At 41.5% G+C, this 22,003-nt stretch overlaps 1 protein-coding gene across 1 annotated transcript; it reads right to left on the reverse strand.

Annotated features, from left to right (window-relative positions):
- Positions 1 to 7,789: 7,789 nt before the first annotated feature.
- Positions 7,790 to 13,688, reverse strand: tm2d2 (TM2 domain containing 2). Its single transcript, XM_068001204.1, has 4 exons — positions 13,336 to 13,688; positions 10,932 to 11,019; positions 10,105 to 10,220; positions 7,790 to 8,726 (listed from the first exon to the last, which is right to left on the reverse strand). The coding sequence occupies exons 1-4, from the start codon at positions 13,557 to 13,559 to the stop codon at positions 8,513 to 8,515; spliced, it is 642 nt and encodes a 213-aa protein (XP_067857305.1). The 5' UTR covers positions 13,560 to 13,688; the 3' UTR covers positions 7,790 to 8,512.
- Between the last annotated feature and the right edge of the window lie 8,315 nt (positions 13,689 to 22,003).

Below are 22,003 nucleotides of genomic sequence, written 5' to 3' on the forward strand. Positions count from 1 at the left end.
TGGATGGTCCCTGCCCCCATTCCAGTGCACACAGAACCCTTCGAAAGTATTTTGACCAAAATTGTACTTAGTACTGCAGATGTGGTCCAAACAAAGCATTATAAAGCCTCAACAATACCTTCATAGATTTATGCTGCACTGTCTTGGCTATACATCCCAACATTCAAATTGCTTTTTAATTACTTCTCTGCATTATCTTGATACTGAAAGTGCCAAGTCTCTTGTTACTCCCAAGTCCCTTTCTAAATCTGCTGTTGCTGCTTTAATTTTGGTCCACATAATTTTGCAAACAATCACATTCAACATGACTGTTTAAACTGAATATTGCATATGGTTTGGAAATACTCCACAAACTCCTTTCTGTCCAGCAGGCAGTCCATATTCTCCATATAAATGTTATCAGCGACGGTGGAGTCCTGTTATGCTGGTCCCTACTTGTACTGATCAAAATCTGCTTTCCAAAACCACAAGCCAACTTATCTCATTGTAATTGCTTATAGCGTTCGGTGCAGTTTGGTTGTATTGGCAATTCACCATTGTTGAAAGACAGGATCAATTACACAATTGCAACATTGTTAATTTGTGAGATCAAGTATATGAATAGGTAATGACATTACTAATGAGCTGCTAATTGTCCTTAACTAATTAACAGAATAACCAAACAAACATCGAAGTGGTGCTTTAACAGCAAAGCACTGCTCCATTAGTTTTGCATTGAGAGCAAATAAAAAAGACTTCCTGTTAGCCACTATTAATTTTTTTCATTTACTGTCCAATAAACATGGAATAAGAGGCAAGCCATCATTTATCTCCATAACACATCCCAGCAAGTTCCCGACTCCATCACCAGCACTGCATCAAATCTTTTCCTTCCTCTCCAGAGCTCTCGGTGACCTCAGCCCTTGGCTGCCTGTCTTTAAAAACGTGCCTGGTTTCCATTAGGCTTTATGATAGGAAGTTGTACAGTAAAGGGTGACCCCCACAGATACGGTCCCAAAAGGAACAATCAACACTGCATTACTGAAAATAAGAACGAATAACATCAAATGATTTAAAGCACTGCTACAAAAACCTTTGACTTTTCTGCCAAGTTTATAACTAAGGGGTGTTTATTTGAAGGAGCAAGCAATCAAGGAGCAGGCCAAGGAAAAGCTGCAAAGTAACAGTGTTTGCATTCTTGGTTGGCATTGGACTCCACTGCAAGAATAATGTTCTTATTCATTAAATCTGTTGGTGTGGTTTGATATCGTCCCAAACTCTGGTAACACAGCAGTTATGTAAGTGGCACACCACTTTACAGCTGCATTAACTATGCCACACTGTCCTTGCATTCAACTGAATTGAAAAAGCATCACGCGTCTTCAAAATCTTTTGTCCCTTTCTTAATGCACAATACAGCTAGCAGATTCTTCAGTTAAGTGAGAAACACTGATAATTAGCAAGGAATCAATACAAAGTACTATCTCAGCAGGGGGTGATCCGATGTGAAGCCAGGATTCAACAATTTTGGTTGTTTGTTGAAGGTGCCATAATCAACAGTGATGTGGAGATGCCAGTGATGGACTGGGGTTGACAATTGTGAACAATTTTACAACACCAAGTGAAAGTCCAACAATTTTATTTGAAATTCACAAGCTTTCGGAGGCTTCCTCCCTCCGTCAGGTGAATGTTGTGGAAAATTTTCCACAACATTCAGCTGAGGAAGGAAGAAGCCTCCGAAAGCTTGTGAATTTCAAATAAAATTGTTGGACTTTCACTTGGTGTTGTAAAATTGTTCACAATTGTCAACAGTGACAGCCAAGATGTGCCATGTATTTCGGAACATAGGAACAGGAGGAGGCCATTCAGCCCCTTGAGCCTATTCCACCATTCAATGAGATCAGGGCCGATTTGTATCCTAACTCCCATTTACCTGCCTTGCTACATAATGCAATATACACTAAAGAAATGAACAAATTATAGCAGTTTATATTGTACCTTTCACATGCTGAGGATGTCACAAAGCATTTCATAGCCCACAAATTATTTTTGAAGTGTGGCTATCATGGTTATGTAGGCAAATGTGGCAGCCAACTTGCACAGAGAAGGGTCCCACAAACAGCAATGCAGTGAATGATCAGTTAATCTGTTTTGGTGGTGTTGGTGTTGATGGAAGGCATGAGTGCTGGCCAGGACACTGGGAGAACTCCCTGCACCTTTTCAAGAAAAGTGTCAGCTGAACAGGTAGATAATCCCTCTGTTTAACGTCTCATCTGAAGACAGCACCTCTGACAGCGCTGCTCTGAAACGTCAGTCCAGAATTATGTGTTCAAGTCCTGGAGTGGGGCTTGAACTCATTGACAGAGAGGTGAGAGTGCTACCAGCTGAGCCAGGCTGACATTTAAACATTTAGAACTTGCAGTTGTTGTCAACAGTTGACCAAGTCATTATTATAAGATAATAGCAAAGGAAATGCCAAGGGTGCAGACTTTGGTACTTAATAAATCTTTCTCATGCACCAAATTAGCCTCTGTCACCCCATCTTTGAAAAGGCATTCAATTGATTTTTTTTAAGGTTAAGCCAAAGTTAAAGATTCAAAGGCCATTAACAACCCTTTTTTTCAGTTCAACAAATTATGGTAGATTGTCAAACATGCTGTACCTCATTGGTGAACACTGCTGTTTCTCCAAACTTACGATCTAATATTGGCAGAAAAAATTGCAAAATTAGGCTCCGTGTCAGATGTCTTTTTCGCTATCTATTTGTTTTTTGATGCATGTTGTGAATTTCTGATTTTTCCTTCTATTATTTTTCTGTGGGTGTTTTGGTGTGGTGTTATGTGGTGCCCTCTGGTGGTCCTTTATGGCAGTGAATTGAATAAAGTGGCATAAAATATGTACTAGATATTGCCAGTCATTTTAAATTGGAAGTAATTTATTAAAAAAGTCCTTGACACCAATTTCTTCCTTTTTGGCTTGATTTATTGAGGAAACTATTGATAGTCTTAATAATTATCACCTTTGCCCAAATAGTTTACAGTCAACTTGGATGAGGAGTTTGTCTGGATTATTAATGCAAGTGGGGCCTTTTTCCTATTCTTAAATTGAAAACTTGTAATAATCTATCAGTTTCCTAGAATAAAATTAGGAAATAAATGTGATACAAAATAAAATTTTTCATAAAATAACTTTCAGAGCCAGCACAGGCACAATGGGCCAAATGGCCACCTCCTGTGCTGATGATTCTGTGATAACATCCTGCGGTGAGTGAGAGAAGTGTGCTAAATCTGCAGACTCAAGAGTACTAACAACTAAGATAGATGCCTGGATTGATTTGTATGCGCACGCAGAGGGAGAGAGTGATGGTGAAAACGTTAGGCACCAAGGATGCAATTGTACGAATACTTTTGCACGATGATGCAAAAGTCGGACAGTACAACTCCAGGGTCAACCCCAAACTAATTCCAGAATGTAGTTGCGTTAGATCCCTTGGGAAGGCTATCTCACATTGCTTGGGCTTGACAGCGAGTGGGGTACAACTCCAGTAGAGTGACAAGTGGATTTAAAAAGGGCACAGGTGGTCTTTTGGACCTCTTGGTCACTTGATAAATTTCAGATTTTTAAAAAATGTTTGGAGAAAGCAGATACTCCCAAAACTTTTAAAATTTACCATCCAGGTGCATGTATGTTAGCTTGTGAATGCAGAACTTTATCCTGGCCCTTGGATTGCAATTCAAAGCCTGTAGTGTGTCTCGGGTGAATCGCACTGTGCAGCTACAAATCTCAGAACTGCAGTCAAACATACAAGGCTTTGAGTTTTAAGAGACACACAAAAATAAGAAATATTCACGATATGTGACACCAAAAAAAGACTTCAACTTCCTATTAATGCACCTTTTTGGACTTTGTTCAGTTGCAATATTGCAACAGGCACAAGTGCTTCAAAGCAGTTAATTGCACGTATGCGCTAAAAGGATTAAAAAAAAAGGCAACACAGATCAACAGAGCATTGTCCTCCTGTGATGAATCACATATTGGCCAGCTATCAGGTAATCGCCACTGTCCCAGTGCAAGAGGATCATAAGATGGGTAAAACTAATTTAATGAAAGCGTTATGGTGCAAACAGAACCTCACAGCAAAATACAAGTTAGTTTATGAACATTTGGCAAAAGTGGGAGATTGGAATGCTGCCCGTCAGACTTTCATTTTTAGGTAATGCATTTTTAAAACAAATTTCCCTCCCCCATGTGGTGGGCATGCTAAGAGCATGAGATATGAAGACTGGTAACAGTAAGCAATATTGTAATTGTGTCAGGCATAAAACATATGACATGATTTGCTTTTACTTTGTTTAAAATTTTAAAAATAAATCCTACCAAAAGAGAACACACAGAAAATCTTGATTGTCTGTCTATTGCACACCCTATATATTGAACAAAATGAACTAATTTCTGTTGGATAAAATAATAAATGCCAGCACTTTCACATCTGAGTAAACAAGGACAAATTTCAGTTACTTTTCAAAAAAAATTGGCACTGCTTGTGTGTCTCAATATTTCAAAGAAAGTCAGTCACATGTTTTTGATGGCAGAAAAGCACACATTTCTCATCGAAGCCACGCAAACATTATTTTACCAGGCCCTTCCTGCACTTTTTCCTCCCTGTTGTGTTTTGAATAGTTCAAACTTTTTACAGCTCATTTACTGTAAAGTTATAACAAGTTCTCTTTTTAATTTAATCTGTTGTACTAATTTAACACATTTTCATTTAGTCTGTATGCAATTTTATAGATTTAGGCTCAGATTTAGAAAACATTAGCTTTTCAGACTCAAGATAATGGAATAAGTATAAATACATCTGCTATTCAATAAGAATTGCATTCAAGGTAAACTGGGCAGTAGGCTATTTGCGCAGACAACTGTTGTCTTTCTATGGAATTTTCTGATACTGTTTTTCAATGACCATTACTTAAAAACCACCTTTTGCACCAAAATCTGCCTCAACTATTAACAGGAGGAAATCTGATTTTATCCAATCAGAGATCATTACAAAAGGTGACTGCTGACTTATCGTTAACTTGTCTTTGAGATGGTGATGGCGGCCTTTCTCCTTGAAATGCTGCAGTTCCTCATGGTGATGGTTCGGCAAGGAATTCCAGGATAGTGACCCAGCAACGATGAAGGAACGGGTCAATAGCGGTTCTGTCAGACACTTTTTAAGCAGACAAAACCAGCAAACAATTCACAGGACAAGCCATTAACAGCAAGAGTTATTGAAGTCAGCGCAAAAAGCACAGCAGTTTTGAAACGGGTCATAAAAAGGTTAAAGAGGCAAACCTATCAGTTGAATTCCTTTCAATGTCTCGTTCAAATAAAAGATAAAGGAACACTTCTGAGAAGAACAGCTGACAAATTTCCACTGGTTGTCTTTGTAATCACACAGGTGTTCCTACCTAAGCAGCTTCATCTTATCTCCATGGCTACTGTGATCAGATCAAAAGAGAAAATAACTGGTGTATTAGAAGTGTCTTAAGCCCGACACTTGTTAAAGCCTCAGAATTTCAGTCTTGCCTTTTGGGAAGCCTACCTGCAAGACAGAGGAACATGAACAATAACTCATACACCAAGGCATACTTAAGGACACCTGTGGTATTGGACAGTGGCTACTTAGGTACGGTAATGGAGACCATGTAACCATTAGAATTGTACCCCAGCAAACAGTCAACACATTCAGGAGGGCAAGGGAGAAAATGGGAAAGAGAAAAGGGTCTTGTTGCTGCTTTGGAAGTTTTCATATGGACCAACTTCCTGGAACTGTAAACTATGGATAAAAATACTCCATCTGAAACATCCACAGTGCAGTGTGCTATGCCGGCACATCAATATGCTACCTCAGTGTTCACATCCATAATTTCCAACACACCAAATTTTTAATTTCAGCTATGCAGTTACAATGGGATGTAGAGTAAAGAGTCATAGAGTCATAGAGTTATACAGGACGGATAGAGGCCCTTCGGCCCATCGTGTCCGCGCCAGCCATCAGCCCTGTCTACTCTAATCCCATATTCCAGCATTTGGTCTGTAGCCTTGTATGCTATGGCATTTCAAGTGCTCATCCAAATGCTTCTTGAATGTTGAGGGTTCCTGCCTCCACAACCCTTTCAGGCAGTGAGTTCCAGACTCCAACCACCCTCTGGGTGAAAAAGTTCTTTCTCAAATCCCCTCTAAACCTCCCGCCTTTTACCTTGAATCTATGTCCCCTTGTTATAGTACCCTCAACGAAGGGAAAAAGCTCCTTAGTATCCATCCTATCTGTGCCCCTCATAATTTTGTACACCTCAATCATGTCCCCCCTCAGCCTCCTCTGCTCCAAGGAAAACAAACCCAATCTTCCCAGTCTCTCTTCATAGCTGAAGCGCTCCAGCCCTGGTAACATCCTGGTGAATCTCCTCTGCACCCTCTCCAAAGCGATCACATCCTTCCTGTAGTGTGGCGACCAGAACTGCACACAGTACTCCAGCTGTGGCCTAACCAGTGTTTTATACAGCTCCATCATAACCTCCTTGCTCTTATATTCTATGCCTCGGCTAATAAAGGCAAGTATCCCATATGCCTTCTTTACCACCTTATCTACCTGTTCCGCCGCCTTCAGGGATCTGTGAACTTGCACACCAAGATCCCTCTGACCCTCTGTCTTGCCTAGGGTCCTCCCATTCATTGTGTATTCCCTTGCCTTGTTAGTCCCTCCAAAGTGCATCACCTCGCACTTTTCCGGGTTAAATTCCATTTGCCACTGTTCCGCCCATCTGACCAACCCATCTATATCGTCCTGCAGACTGAGGCTATCCTCCTCGCTATTTACCACCCTACCAATTTTTGTATTATCAGCGAACTTACTGATCATACCTTTTACATTCATATCCAAGGCCAGATGATTTTGTACAAAACCTAAGGACAAGCCACTGCTCTGTCTCAAGGTCCCCCACATGGAAGACTACTCAAAAGCATTGGAAAAGATGTGGGGGCTGGTCATCTACCCACTCGACCAGGCCGGGCTTGCTGCATCATTACAGAGACTCCTACTTCAATTGATTCTTGCCCAGCATCCACAGTATTTCGCTTTTGTTTCCAAGGCAAGGTCTGGCCTGCCTCAGTGCTGTTGTACTAATATTTTCCAGGCCAGCACAACAGTACGCAAAGCAATAGACCACAAAAATATGGATCAGGAGACAGAGTGCCGTGTCATCACAAAAACAAATAAGAACACAAAATGAGACCAAGGGGATAATGTGCCAGATAGCAACACGGTGGCAACAATTGAAAGACATGGAGCATGTGAAATACACCAGCAGGTATGCGAGTGATGAATTATGAATGTTAGAACTTGTCCCGCTTACTGTCCCCCGGTGCAGCCCCACATTATAAAAGTGCAGGTATAATCGCACCTGCATGTCTCCTTAAGTATATCTCAGTTTTACACTATGACAAGTGCCAGTCATGAAAAATATTTTCCCACAATGAGAAAATAAGTAAAAAAGGGTAGTTGAAGCAAGGCTGCTGCCACTACATGTGCTTGATGGTAGCTATGAAGCAGCATGAAGTAAATCTGACATGCATCATCCAACTCAACCACTGAATGAACAATGCAACCATACCTCAAGCTAAATAAAAAGTAATACTCGGACTTTTTCTGCTTTACAGAAATAGTGTAAATTCTCAGGTCTGACCTGCTATGGTAAACCTTCTCAATATTTACGAAAATAAAAGCATGATTCACACAAAGCCTGGACATGAAGTATAAAATGAAGAATTACATTTCCAAAAAAATTCATTTTATTGGTCACTTTTTGCCTGCGAATCATTGAGAAATTACGCCCTCTGGTGGCTTTATATGTTAAATAGCACACTTGAATTTCCTTGCACTTGCTTGAAAACAATTTTGTCCAAGTTCTTGGTTTACCTTCCAACCGGGTTTTAACTTCCCTAAATATTTTGTATGGTATGCATATTAAATTCCACTACAGTTTAAACTACAATCTTTTAAATTTCAGATTGTGTTTGTATTGTTTGATAAAAGCACTGAAGTAACAGGCAACAATAGTTACCTCACAAAAATACAACCAGGTTGAAAGTGTTACAGAACTTTACAATTTCCATCTTTAATATTCCAGTATGTCTACCTTGGTGTGTGTGCACTTCAATACTCATACTGCGAATTAAGCAGAAAATTAGAATCAAGTACAGAATAACATGATTGCACAATTTACATTATTTACAGACTTCATGAAAATGATACATATAACTTATTAAAGTCTACAAATGAGACTTCTATAATCTTACATATGCCCATAGGGATAGATCAAATATGTGAGGGATGGAAAAAAAACAAGGATTTATATGTTAGGGTTCAGACATGTGCCCAAATAAACTGTCAACAGATGCACAACAGCAAACAGCACCACAGGCTCCTGATGCGCTTTGTCCTTCTCCCCCCACACCCAAAGACTTCATAGAATTCAGTCCAAATGCACCTTCAGTAGTAAGTGCACCAGTTACTGCCATCGCTGGGCATCAAGCCTCCTGTGATGAGTAGTATTAGATCCACAAACCACCATATCCCAAGACCTCCAAGTGTCAGCAGTTTTCCCACTGCAGTGCCAGTGTGCGCCAGGCAAAATCTATCAACACCGAAGCACCCCAGGAAAAAGGAATATAACAAAGTTGTTACAAAATAGTGTCCAGTGTACCTGCAAAATACACATCGGTAAGAGGGCTTGGAAAAAATAACATGATGTTAAAAACAAGTCATTCAACTGAATTGTTCAAATTGTTCTGCAAACTTAAATCTTTTTGGTTTTGTCTGTGAATGAGATAACGAGTCAACTGTACATTTCCAGTGTAATTCCAGTGACGGAGCTTTATTCAAATTAATGCCTGCATGCAAGATCTGTGGACACCCCTTTTGTAATAAATTTGGCTCAAGACAAACGCATTAATATATATTTGTATTTTGTGCTTTAAAACAAGCAGTGGGCATGACTTAATTGCCCAGAAAAGTGCCCACACAACTGCCATTACAATTTTCAGTTTCAACCAAGAACCACCCTGCTCGGCTCTTCTTTCCCCTCCCCCATCACAATCAGCATATTTTGGAATTGTTGTTCATTGCTTAACCAATAAAGTAACAAACTCTTGTACCAGCTCGCTTCTCACATCTTCAAGTTGGAGGCATGGTAACATAATTTCAGGAAAATCTTGGAATCCCATTCTCAGGTCCTCCCAACCACTGGACCTGCTGCTCGAGTGAAGGTCTGACACAGCCGTGTGGCCCGTCCCAGTGACATTCACTGAACACTGGATGGACACATTTCATGAACCAACCAAAATTTTTAATCTGGCGCAGCACACTTCCTCACACCAAATGCACACGAGATAGTTTAGAAATATTTAGGTATCTTGTACCCGGATCCGTCAGGCACTTCACATCCTCAATGCTTCAACAGATTGAAACTATACATATGCAATATGCAATTTCATCGTGCTTGTGCTGGCTCTTCAAAAGGTCCATTCAATTAGTCCCACACCCCTGCTCTTTCCCCACAGCCCTGCAATTTTTCACTTCAAGTATATATCCAAATCCCTTTTAAAAAGTACCATAGAGTACTTCTTCAGCAAGAATATAAATGAAACAATTTTAAGTGCACAGGTATGTTTACAGTTTAATTGGTCTGAACCACGTGTGGGACAATTTTTCTTTAGTTCTTAAAATGAATAGTGTTATCTGTTACAAGTCCGTAATAGTCAACTTTTAAATTTGATTTTGTGTACAATGTGACCAATTTAAAAGGCAGTCAGCTAAGTCAAGTCATAATTGAGGCAAAAAAAAGTTACGGTAAATCACAGTTTCCTTTCAACACATGTGCACTGCAGACTTTAATTTAGAAACCATTTTGGTCACAAATGAACCTGAACCAATGGGGTGTGACAAAAAAATTCACACCCAGTTACAGATAAAATGCTGAATCTCCCCTTTTAGATTTGATGGTGGAAATAAGACAGTGTCAACCGACATTAAAAATTAAGTGATAAAAATAACAAAGTTAAATAATCAAATTAATTTCTTACTTGATACATGGTACTTTTCCTCTGAGGAAAGTGCGGGGGCCAGCACACTCTATATCCTTTAATGCAGTGCAATGTACTTGCGTATGCTCCACTTCACTATAAGCTTGCCCGCCAAACTGTTGACCAAATTAAAAAGTTAATTAAGCCATTTAGCGTTGGGTCCCTCATGTCTTGGAACAGTAAAGAGATTTTTAATATCATTCATTCATCGGACATAAAGCTCCATTCTACATAGGATTCTCTAGCATTTTAAGACAGCATATATTGGATTCAAGTTGTGTGGTCTTGTCTGCAGCCTTTTTTGCCAAGACTACTTTTTACATTTCAACTTCACATTGCCTTGCCCCCATTGAATTATATGGGTCGCACAATGACAACCCATACGAAATTAATCTCTATTTCAACGTACAAGATAGACAGCCTGCAAAGCAGTTTCTTCAATTCAGGTATCAAGCTCAAATGTCAGCCACAGATGGATTGCCTAGTTTCAAGATCATGGAGTCGCTGAACAGGCGTCAGGAGCTGGACGTCTGCTTACCAATTCCCCTCACCACCCAGTGGCACTGAGAGCAACTGTAGCAGCCTCATTGCTGCAACTGGAAATACATTAGATAGAGATTGCCAAATCTGGACCATAAACAGGGAATGCCAGAAACACTCAAGGTCAGTCAGCATCTTTGGAGAGAACAGCAAGTTCATAGTTCAGATGTAATCCCTTCCTAATGTGCAATTTGATTGGTAGTCTTACCAGCCGAAATAAACAGTGGAACATCTTACAATAAAAACTAATTGACAAGAGGTAGAGATACATTAAAAATTTTCCTTACTTTTACACAGCCATATCCTTGTTCTTGTTGTGCAGTCACATTTCCAAAAAGGTCCACTGGGTCATCACACTGAACAAATTCTTCTGGCCTGCAAGCAATACAGAATTAAAAATACAAACAACCATCATTTAACAAACCAAACACAAAGACTTGAGGCTTTTGTACGAAGTAAATGCAATATTACTTACGTTCTAATGAAGTGTCTACACCTGAAATATTAACTTATTTATGAATGTAGCCAGCATTTTCTATTTTCTTGAATTTTACAGGTTTGTGCTCCAACCAACCACAAAATTACTCTCAAAAAATACACAGGTTAATGTTTCAGGTAGAGATCACTTGGGGCTCATGTTTGAATGAGGGAATGGAGAAGACCCGAGGCTTATGTTTCGTGGCAGTGAGGGGGGTGAGAAAGAGAGAGGAAGAATCTGGGCTCATATTTTGAGGTGGAGGTATACAAAAAGCCCTGGGCACATATTACAGGGGGGGGGGGGGGGGGAGGGGAAAGAAGGAGATGTTTGTCTTATGTTTGGGAGGGGAAGGAAGGAGGGGTCTAACCACCTGCCTTTGACATTCAATGGCATTACCATTGCCGAATCCCCCATCAACATCCTGGGGGTCACCATTGACCAGAAACTTAACTGGACCAGTCATATAAATACTGTGGCTACAAGAGCAAGTCAGAGGCTGGGTATCCTGCAGCGAGTGACTCGCCTCCTGACTCCCCAAAGCCTTTCCACCATCTGCAAGGCACAAGTCAGGAGTGTGATGGAATACTCTCCACTTGCCTTGATCAGTGCAGCTCCAACAACACTCAAGAAGCTCGACACCATCAAGGACAAAGCAGTCCGCTTGATTGGCACCCCATCCACCACCCTAAACATTCACTCCCTTCACCACCGGCGCACCGTAGCTGCAGTGTGTACCATCCACAGGATGCACTGCAGCAACTCGCCAAGGCTTCTTCGACAGCATCTCCCAAACCCGCGACCTCACCACCTAGAAAGACAAGAGCAGCAGTACATGGGAACACCACGATCTGCACGTTCCCCTCCAAGTCACACACCGTCCTGACTTGGAAATATATCGCCGTTCCTTCATCGTCGCTGCGTCAAAATCCTGAAACTCCCTTCCTAACAGCACTGTGGGAGAACCTTCACCGCATGGACTGCAGCGGTTCAAGAAGGTGGCTAACCACCACCTTCTCAAGGGCAATTAGGGATGGGCAATAAATGCCGGCCTCACCAGCGACATTTGGCCAATGTTCCATGGGGAGAAAAACCTGGGCACATGTTTCAGGGAAAAAAAGATCCTAGGCTCATGTTTAGGGAGGGGAACGAGAAAGCCATGGAAGTCACACTCTGGCAAGAACAGGGGGAAGACACTGAGTTCATGTTTGGGCTCGTGTGCCAGGGAAGAGAAGGCCCTGGGCTCGTGTGCCAGGGAAGAAGAGGACTAAAGCAGCTATCTACTCCTTGGAAAATAAGAGTCTAAATGGAGTAGGGGTACAGATACACAAATCATTAGCATTAGTAACACAGGTTACCAAAGCCATAAAAAAGCAAACAAAGAATTGGGGTTTATTTCTGGAGGAATCAAATTCAAAAGCTGATAAATGTTTGAGTTATATCAAACCTTGCTTAGACCACATGGAGTAATTTGCTCAGTTCTGGTCTCCAAATTACAAAGAGTATAGAGGCACTGGAGCAGATGCCAAAAAGATATACAAGGATGATACCAGAACTGAGAGGTTATAAATATCAGAAAAGACTGTACAGGCTGGGGCTCTTTTCTTTAGAATAGAGAAGGCTGAGAGGTGACCTGATTTAAGGTAATTAAAGGGTTTGATAGGGTAGATGTATAGATTTTTCCACTCGTGGGGAGGTTGGGGGGAAAAAAAGAGACCAAAACTAGGGGCCATAAATATAAGATAGGCACTAAAAAAAAAATCCAAAGGGGAATTCAGGAGAAACTTCTTTACCCAGTGTGTGGAACTGGCTACAAGTAGTAGTTGAGGTGAATAGTATAGATAGATTTAATGGGAAGCTGGATAAGTACAGGAGGGAGAAAGGAATAGAAGGATATGCTGATTGGGAGAGATGCATAAATAATATCACAGACCAGTTGGGCCGAATGGCCTGATTTTGTGCTCTAGACTCGATGCAAGAGGGAAGAAACCCTGAAAATCTCCACCCACTGTCTAGGCCCGTACTGGTTCAGTCGCCCATACTCCAGCCAGGTTTGTTTGCTGCTGGAGATTTCCCACACTCGGCGGGGGGGGGGGGGGCAGCAGAATTAAACCCCCGGCTGCAACTCCTTCACCCGGCTCTCCGCCTACCCGTAACGCCGTGCGGCCGACACTGGGGCCTACACTATCCCTCCCTCCCTCGGGCGAGGGACTTACAGGAAGCTGCAGAGCACCAGCGGGGACATGGGGTCGCGGTACTCCAACACCTCCTGGGTCGGCCCGTTCTCGTCGCTCCGGTTGGCCGTGATGTTCTGCGAGAAGGAGCCCGACAGGCACTGCAGCAGCACGGCGGCCATCAGCAGCACAATCTGACCGCACAGCAGCAGATAGCTCGGCGACACGCCCAACATTCTCGCACTAGACGCCTCGTTTTCCCTCATGCGCCATCGAGCTCCCGCTCCTGCCACCGCCGGGGTTCAACACCTGACACCCCAGGCCCAGCCGAGCTCCCAACCGACCGAAGCAACCGCCATTGCCGCGAGACGATGATTGACAGGGTGCGTCCTCCCGCCCCCTCTCGTGCGCGTCACTCGCCGGAGGCTGATTGACGTTCCCAATCGCCCAATCCGGCGGCCTCCTCCCGCCCCCTCTCGTGCGCATCGCTCGCAACCGACCAATCAGTCGGGACATGGGCGGGATTTCCAGCTGATAATTTTTGTATTCATTTTTCTTTATTGTTGGAAAGTTGGTTCACGTCAAATGAACCAACAGTAAAGTCTTCTTTATGACAAACTTTGGTTTTGGATTCCAAGTGTAATTTGAAGGGAAAATTCAGAAGTAAATACAAAAGGGACACTGTAGTGTTTCAAAAAAATATGCAGATAGTCTTTTCGACACACCACAGGCACACAGCAGGGACATGATAAGAATATAATGAAAACATTATTATCGTTGAGTAACGGTTGCATACAAGTTCTGGTTATAAATATGTGATATACACCGGGGACTCTGGTATCTTCACAGATATTTTGTGATGTTGGTTGCACTCACTGAATTAAAATTTTCTGAAATGTTTTGGTTTAGACCACAGGCATTTATTTGTACATATATATATAAGAATAAATCTTCAATATATTATACTTATGTTGAATCAAATAAATGGCAGAATTGCGAGTTCCTCCTGTCATGCAGGTCATCTAATGTTGCTTGGTATTGTGGTTTCAGCCTCAACAACATAATTACTGAACCTGGATGGGCCAGCTGCTGGGCATCCCGATTGCCATTCCCTGAACAATCAGTCATGTCCTGAAGCCCTTCTCATGTGATAGTTTGCAAACCATGCAGATACCATTTCCTTTGCACCCTCAATCCGCATAGAATTGCATCAGAAATTGGGTCAGATTTATAGCGGATTAAGGTGGGGCAGCATGTTATGCCATTTATTACAGAACACATGACTTCTTCTCAAACTAACAGAAGAATCATTGGTGCTGTCACTGCCATAGCTGTGAATGCAGATATGACACTGACTTGTTTGTTCAAACACTTGATCATTGGTGGTCAGCCAGTTTAATTCAAAATACGTGCAATGGAAATTCTCATACATTTTCCAGAACATAAGAAATAGGAGCAGTAGTAGGCCATACGGCCCCTCGAGCCTGCTCCGCCATTCAGTAAGGTGACAGCCGATCTTCTACCTCAATTCCACTTTCTGGCCCTTGATTCCCTTAGTATCCAAATATCTATCGATCTCAGTCTTGAATATACTCAACGACTGAGCATCCACAGCCCTCTGGGGTAGAGAATTCCAAAGATTCACAACCCTCTGAGTGAAGAATTTTTTCCTCATCTCGTTCCTAAATGGCCGACCCCTTAGCTTGAGACTATGACCCCTGGTTCTAGACTCTCCAGCCTTACAGCATCTACTTCAAATCACTGGCACAGTGGTTACTGCCCAGAAATCGTAAAACAACCACGCAAATTACTTAACACACCCCTGCACTCCCATGGCAGGTTCAATGTCACAGACTGAAGCGATTACATTCCATGGTTTTGGGTTATTCATTAATTGATTGATAAAGGATTAATTTGCCACCTAGCAAGAGAATGTTAGTCATACACCTCCGCAGGTAATGACAAAGTTACAGTTTCATGATACTTATAAGCACATACCTTTCATGGATATCAAAAGAGTTACAGTTTAACCAATTTACAAAAGCACAATATTAGCCCAGGTTACAACAAACAATCCACCCTAACCATACTTCCAACTGTCCAAGTGCACCAGCTGAGTGTACAATCTGAATTCAGCAACTGCTTTTGTAATGGAAATATATCGCCGTTCCTTCATTGTCGCTGGGTCAAAATCCTGGAACTCCCTTCCGAACAGCACTGTGGGAGAACCGTCACCACATGGACTGCAGCGGTTCAAGAAGGCGGCTCACCACCACCTTCTCGAGGGCAATTAGGGATGGGCAATAAATGCCGGCCTTGCCAGCGACGCCCACATCCCGTGAACGAATAAAAAAAAAATTTTAAAAAGTGTGCCTGATAGGTTGGTACTACGTTAGAATTTATGTGCAGTAATTTATGATGGCAAAATGTCTGCTTGAGCACAAGGCTGTGATGGTGATCAAATGTTAATCACAATTCTTTGTAACTGAATTAAATGTTTGTTTTAATGATTTCACCCATAGGCATTGCTTTGAATAAAACAGGAGGGGAGCAGAGCTGACCCAGGCCCAATGCCACCGATGGACAAGCTTGGTTGTTTTTTATCTGGACGGTTTATTCTCACGCAGTTTGGTGTTGCCCTTTTGTATTCCTCTCCTGGTTCCTTTTGCCTTTCATTCCTTGATCGTCTTCCCTCTTGCTTCATCTTCATACCTGTTCATTTTACATCAGTCCTGATCTCCTCGATCTAAAAGTCTGCACCATCATTTAAATATTATAAAGATTTATTCTTGGAAATTTCCCCCAGATTCCACAAGACAGCAGCTCTGCGAACAGAGCTTTAAATAGATTTGGCATGAGTGAGTTACTGATTCTTAATTTACGGTAGTTTGGGGATTCTTACCTTCCTGTTTCTGCCCAGCTCTAACTGACTTCATGGTTTTACTTCTGAACATTTGACTTAATCAAACTGTTATCAGTGGACTATTTTTGGAGCAGGTTTATCTCCCGATACACCATCGTGGTAGACCTGGGTGTGCTTATGTGCATCCTATCGCAGACTGCACAGCCCTTCAAAACAAACTGTGATACCAATTGATACACATTTGCTGTACTTAATGTCAATTTTCAGACAACGAGTTGTGGGATATTAGCAATGGGGAATGGAAAACTTCCCATTTCATCCACCTAATGTCAACATCAAGCACTGCCAGGTCAGACACAGCACAATTAGAGACAGAGTAAAGCTTCCAACAATACGCTTTAGGTCTAAACTGAGAACAACCCCCCTTTTTTACATCATAAGAACATTTTCTCAATTTCCCATACCTACGGCCTCTCTGAGTGAGGTTGTTCATTTAAAGCCAATTAATTATGAATTACGCTCAATTTTATGCTGTCGACCATTGCCACCAAGAACTGGATGAAGACTGCCCAAACTAATTTAACAAAAGATCCTTAAAACCAGCAGGTAGTGGAGATTTTCATCCCTGCGGTTTGGGCTGGTTTCCAACTCAAGTGTACACCCTGTATCAGGGCAGTTGACTGACAAACCCTTTAAAACAAACATTGAGGCCCTTTTCTTCCAGCATGCAGTAGGAAACACAAACAGCAATAATTCATACATATTTGCCATGCAATTAATTGTGTTTGGATTTCGTATGTTTCGTGTATCTTGCTGTCTAGATGATGAATCTGTGGGAAAATGTACCCCCGTGGTATGACTCTGAGCCATATAAACCTAATGATGTTACAGTTCTGAGCTCAGTATCTTCGGCCTTAATGAATCCAAATAATCATTACAAACAGCCAGTTTTTATACATTTCTCTTATTCCCTCCACATGACAATCCACACAATTCTGCATTACATAATTATATCATAGTATGGTACAGCACAGGAGGAGGCCATTCGCCCCATTGTGCCTGTGCCAGCTCTTTGAAAGAGCTTTCCAATTAGTCCCGCTCCCCTGCTCTTTCCCTATAGCCTTCTAATTTTTTTCCCTTCAAGTATTTATCCAATTCCCTTTTGAAAGTTACTATTGAATCTGCTTCCACTACCCTTTCAGGCAGTGCATTTCAGATCATAACAACATCGCTGCATGATAAAATGTTTCCTCATGTCACCTCTGGTTCTTTTGCCAATCACCTTAAATCTGTGTCCTCTGGTTACGGACCCTTCTGCCACAGTTTCTCCTTATTTACCCTATCAAAACTGTTTATGATATTGAACACCTCTATCAAATCTCCTCTTAACTGTCTCTGCTCTAAGGAGAACAACCCCAGCTTCTCCAGTCTCTCCATATAACTGAAGTCCCTCATCCCCGGAACCATTCTAGTGAATCTCTTCTGCACCCTCTCTAAGGCCTCGACGTCCTTCCTAAAGTGAGGTGCCCAGAATTGGACACAATACTCCAGCTGAGGCCTAACCAGTATTTTATAAAGTTCTAACACAACTTCCTTGCTTTTGTACTCTATGCCTCTATTAATAAAACCAAGGATCCCATATGCTTTTTTAACAGCCGTCTCAACTTGCCTGCCACCTTCAAAGATTTGTGTACTTACACTCCTAGGTCTCTCTGTTCCTACACTGCTTTTAAAATTGTACTATTTAGTTTATATTGCCTGTCCTCATTATTCCTACCAAAATGTATCACTTCTCACTTCTATATGTTAAATTTCATCTGCCTTGTGTCCGCCCCTTTCATCAGTCTATATCCTCCTGAAGTTTGTTACTATCCTCCACATTGTTCACTGCACTTCTGAGTTCAATGTCATCTGCAAACTTTGAAATTACACCCTGTATACCCAAGTCCAGGTTAAAATACAACTCCATATAAGAATTTAATTGACATCCCTTATCAATGACTTAGGTTTTCCTTACTTAATGAGCTCTACATCCGTTGAGCTAACAAGTAAACTCCCTTATCTTATCGATAGTTTCACTCTTGTTCCATATAATTGCTATTCTACCAAGTGAAACCTTTAATTATAAGTCTGTCATTTTTCTGTTTCATTCTTAGCAATTGAAAAGGATGATGTATGCCCTTTTAAGTGTATAAATACTATTGCATGTGCTATATGCTTAATAAGTCTATGACACCTGATTTTCAATGTTTAAGATCCTATAGATTTGGTAAGAACCACTCCCCTAACAGACTCACGTCCAGTGTAATGAGCGTCTCTCGCTCTGTGGCAGGTTGCTCTTCCAGCTGGAGAGGTACATGGAATCGTTTCCAATTTGGCTATCTCATCCATATAATCAGTTATCCCTTCTTTAGTCCCTCTACACAGACATACACAGGTATACCTTGCTGTACAGACATGCCTGACAATGATTTAGAATTCTGTACAGTTTTGGAATGTTATTTGTTAATATTCAGAATCTACATCGTACGGAAAGACTGAGTCTGCAGACACTCTGTTGTGTCCTGTTGAAGAAATTAAGCGCAGATTTTGTATGTTCTTGAAGATCTTAATTTTCCAATAAGTTAATTAGTTTGTTGATGCTTCTTCTTGCTCATGAACGCCTATTCTCACTGAAATAATAACTGTGACTGGTGCCTTGACAGCCTTGTCAGCCTGGTGCCTGATTTTGGAGATTTGTTTGTCACAATCTATCTCATACTCAACACCACACCCATCTCCCAGGAGGAGAAAGCAAAAAGCACAGGCGGCAAATTAATTAAGCAGTGGCAATACACCCAAAGACAGCGACTCTCATTAACAGGACGATAAGTTCCTCCCTTGTTCCTCTGTCCTATCTGAACCCCAGAGACCACGAGCAAATAAACTGATTCAACTCTTAAACTCACATTGCTCCAATTGCATGTACAACCAAGGCAAGAAACCTATATTTCCTCCTCCCACAAAGACAAGACATACATATGAATGTAAACTGTTGAAAATATAATTTAAAAAGTGTTGAGCAGTAGATTATGGCACGAACGACTGTCCTGGGAAGTTTTTCTTAAGTCATTTCATTAGTGAAATACTCTAAATATAAATGGATTCTTTGGAAATTATACAAACCTAGATACTGATTCAGAGGTGCAGAAAGCTGCTGTAGGACAGTCGGTCATTGTTTTGAGCTAATGATGATCTAATCCTATTAAATTATTCAGTGACATGACAAGGGTTTATATGGGAAAGATATAACAGCTGTTTCAATAATCTGGTAGTCAATGACTTTCACTGTCACCGTTATGAATGCCATCCTCACTGGTTTTAGGTCAAACCCAGTGATATTAAATGTCATCTGTATTTTTAGTAGCCAAATTCTGAAGCTGACTTTAATAACATCCAGTTTTTCCATCCCTTTTCCAGGAAGTATTTTAAATTTAATCAATAACATAATGAAAAAAAAGATAGAATTTAAAAATAAACAGAAAATGGAAATGAAAAAAACATACAGACATTTGTTGCACAGTATTTTGAACACAGATTTGCATGGATCCTTGGAAAAGAGATTACGTTATATTAACCCTTTTGGTATAAAAACAGAAATGCTGGAAATACAAAGAGAGAGTATGAGAATAGACTGGCGATCAACATAAAAGGGAATCCAAAAGTCTTCTACAGGCATGTAAACAGCAAACGGGTAGTAAGAGGAGGGGTGGGGCCAATTAGGGACCATAACGGAGATCTACTCATGGAGGCAAAGGGGATGGCCGACATACTAAATGCGTACTTTGTATCTGTCTTTACCAAGGAAGAAGATGCTGCCGGAGTCTCAGTAAAGGAAGATATAGTTGAGAGACTGGATGGGCTAAAAATTGATAAAGAAGAGGTACTTGAAAGGCTAGCTGTACTTAAAGTAGATAAGTCACCCGATATGGATAGGATGCATCCTCGGTTGCTGAGGGAAGTAAGGGGGGAAATTGCGGAGGTACTGGCCATAATCTTCCAAACATCCGTAGATAAGGGAGTGGTGTCAGATGACTGGGGAATTGCAAATGATGTTTGCAATTGTTCAAAAAAGGGTGTAAGGATAAAACCAGCAACTATATCCAGTCAGTTTAACCCTCAGTGGTGGGGAAACTTTTAGAAACGATAATCCGGGACAGAATTAGGGAGAGGCAATAAATGCTGGCCTTGCCAGCGACGCCCATATCCCATGAATGAATAAAAAAAAATTAACAGTCACTTGGATGAGTGTGGATTGATTCGGGAAAGCCAGCACGGATTTGTTAAAGGCAAATTGTCTTTAACTAACTTGATAGAGTTTTTTGATGAGGTGACAGAGAGGGTAGATGAGGGCAATGCAGTTGATGTGGTGTATAGGGACTTTCAAAGGGAGTTTGATAAAGTGCCACATAATAGGCTTGTCACCAAGATTGAAGCCCACGGAATAAAGGGGGCAGCAGCAACATGGATACAGAATTGGCTAAGGGACAGGGAACAGAGAATAGTGGTGAACGTTTGTTTTTTGCACTGGAAGGAAGTGTACAGTGCTGTTCCCCAGAGGTCGGTGCTGGGACCACAGCTTTTCTTGATATATATTAATGACTTGGACTTGGGTGTACAGGGCACAATTTCAAAATTTGCAGATGATACAAAACTTGGAAGAGTAGTGATCAGTGAGGAGGATAGTGATAGACTTCAAGAGGATATAGACAGGCTGGTGGAATGGGCAGACATGTGGCAGATGAAATTTAACACAGAAAAATGCGGTGATATATTTCAGTTGGAAGAACAAGGAGAGGCAATAGAAACTAGAGGGCACAACTCTAAAAGGGATACAGGAACAGAAAGATCAGGGGGGGTAAATGTGCACAAATTGTTGAAGGTGGCAGGGCAGGTTGAGAAAGTGCTTTCAGAATTATACGGGATCCTGGGCTTTATAAATAGAGGCATAGAGTACAAAAGCAAGCAAGTCATGACGAACCTTTATAAAACAGTGGTTTGGCCACAACTGGAGTATTGTGTCCAGTTCTGGGCACCGCACTTTAGGAAAGATGTGAAGGCCTCAGAGAGGGTGCAGAAGAGATTTACTAGAATGATTCCAGGGATGAGGGACTTTAGTTACATGGATAGACTGGAGAAGCTGGGGTTGCTCTCCTTGTAACAGAGACGGCTGCGAGGAGATTTGATAGCGGTATTCAAAATCATGAAGGGTCCAGACAGAGTAGATAGAGAGAAACTGTTCCCATTGGCAGAAGGGTCAAAAACCAGAGGACATAGATTTAAGGTGATTGGCAAAAGAACCAAAGGTGACATGAGGAAAAACTTTTTTACACAGCGAGTGGTTAGGATCTGGAATGCTCTGCCCGAGGGGGTGGTGGAGGCAGATTCAATCATGGCCTTCAAAAGGGAACTGGATAAATACTTGAAAGAAAAAAATTTGCAGGGCTACGGGGAAAGGGCGGGGGAATGGGACTACCTGGATTGCTCTTGCATAGAGCCAACGCGGACTCGATGGGCCGAATGGCCTCCTTCCGTGCTGTAACCTTTCTTTGGTTCTATTTCTATGATTCTATACATAGCAGGCCCATCAACAGCTGAACAAGGTAACAGAAGTGAGCATTTCTAGTGGAGATTCTTTGTCAGGACCAGAGGGAGAAAACAGGCAAACACCACTGTAAGGCTGTCCAAAACACTGAGAGGGCAGGAAAGGGCAACAGGCAAGTTGCTTTTCAAATGTGACACGTGTTAGTGAAAAGACTTCCAAAAGATGAATCTGCCTTTTCTCTTTTCACATGTAGTTGCACTTTC

The sequence above is a fragment of the Heptranchias perlo genome, chromosome 20 (assembly GCF_035084215.1).
Source record: "Heptranchias perlo isolate sHepPer1 chromosome 20, sHepPer1.hap1, whole genome shotgun sequence".
NCBI classification, from domain to species: domain Eukaryota; kingdom Metazoa; phylum Chordata; class Chondrichthyes; order Hexanchiformes; family Hexanchidae; genus Heptranchias; species Heptranchias perlo.

What these genes read in the sequence shown, in the direction of transcription:
- tm2d2 (XM_068001204.1), bottom strand. Translation starts at nt 13,559, where the DNA reads ATGAGGGAAAACGAGGCGTCTAGTGCGAGAATGTTGGGCGTGTCGCCG. An exon ending in CTGGTGCTCTGCAGCTTCCT is followed by an intron (nt 11,020 to 13,335) that starts GTAAGTCCCTCG and finishes TATTGCTTGCAG; the next exon opens with GCCAGAAGAATTTGTTCAGT. An exon ending in AAGGATATGGCTGTGTAAAA is followed by an intron (nt 10,221 to 10,931) that starts GTAAGGAAAATT and finishes TTTGGTCAACAG; the next exon opens with TTTGGCGGGCAAGCTTATAG.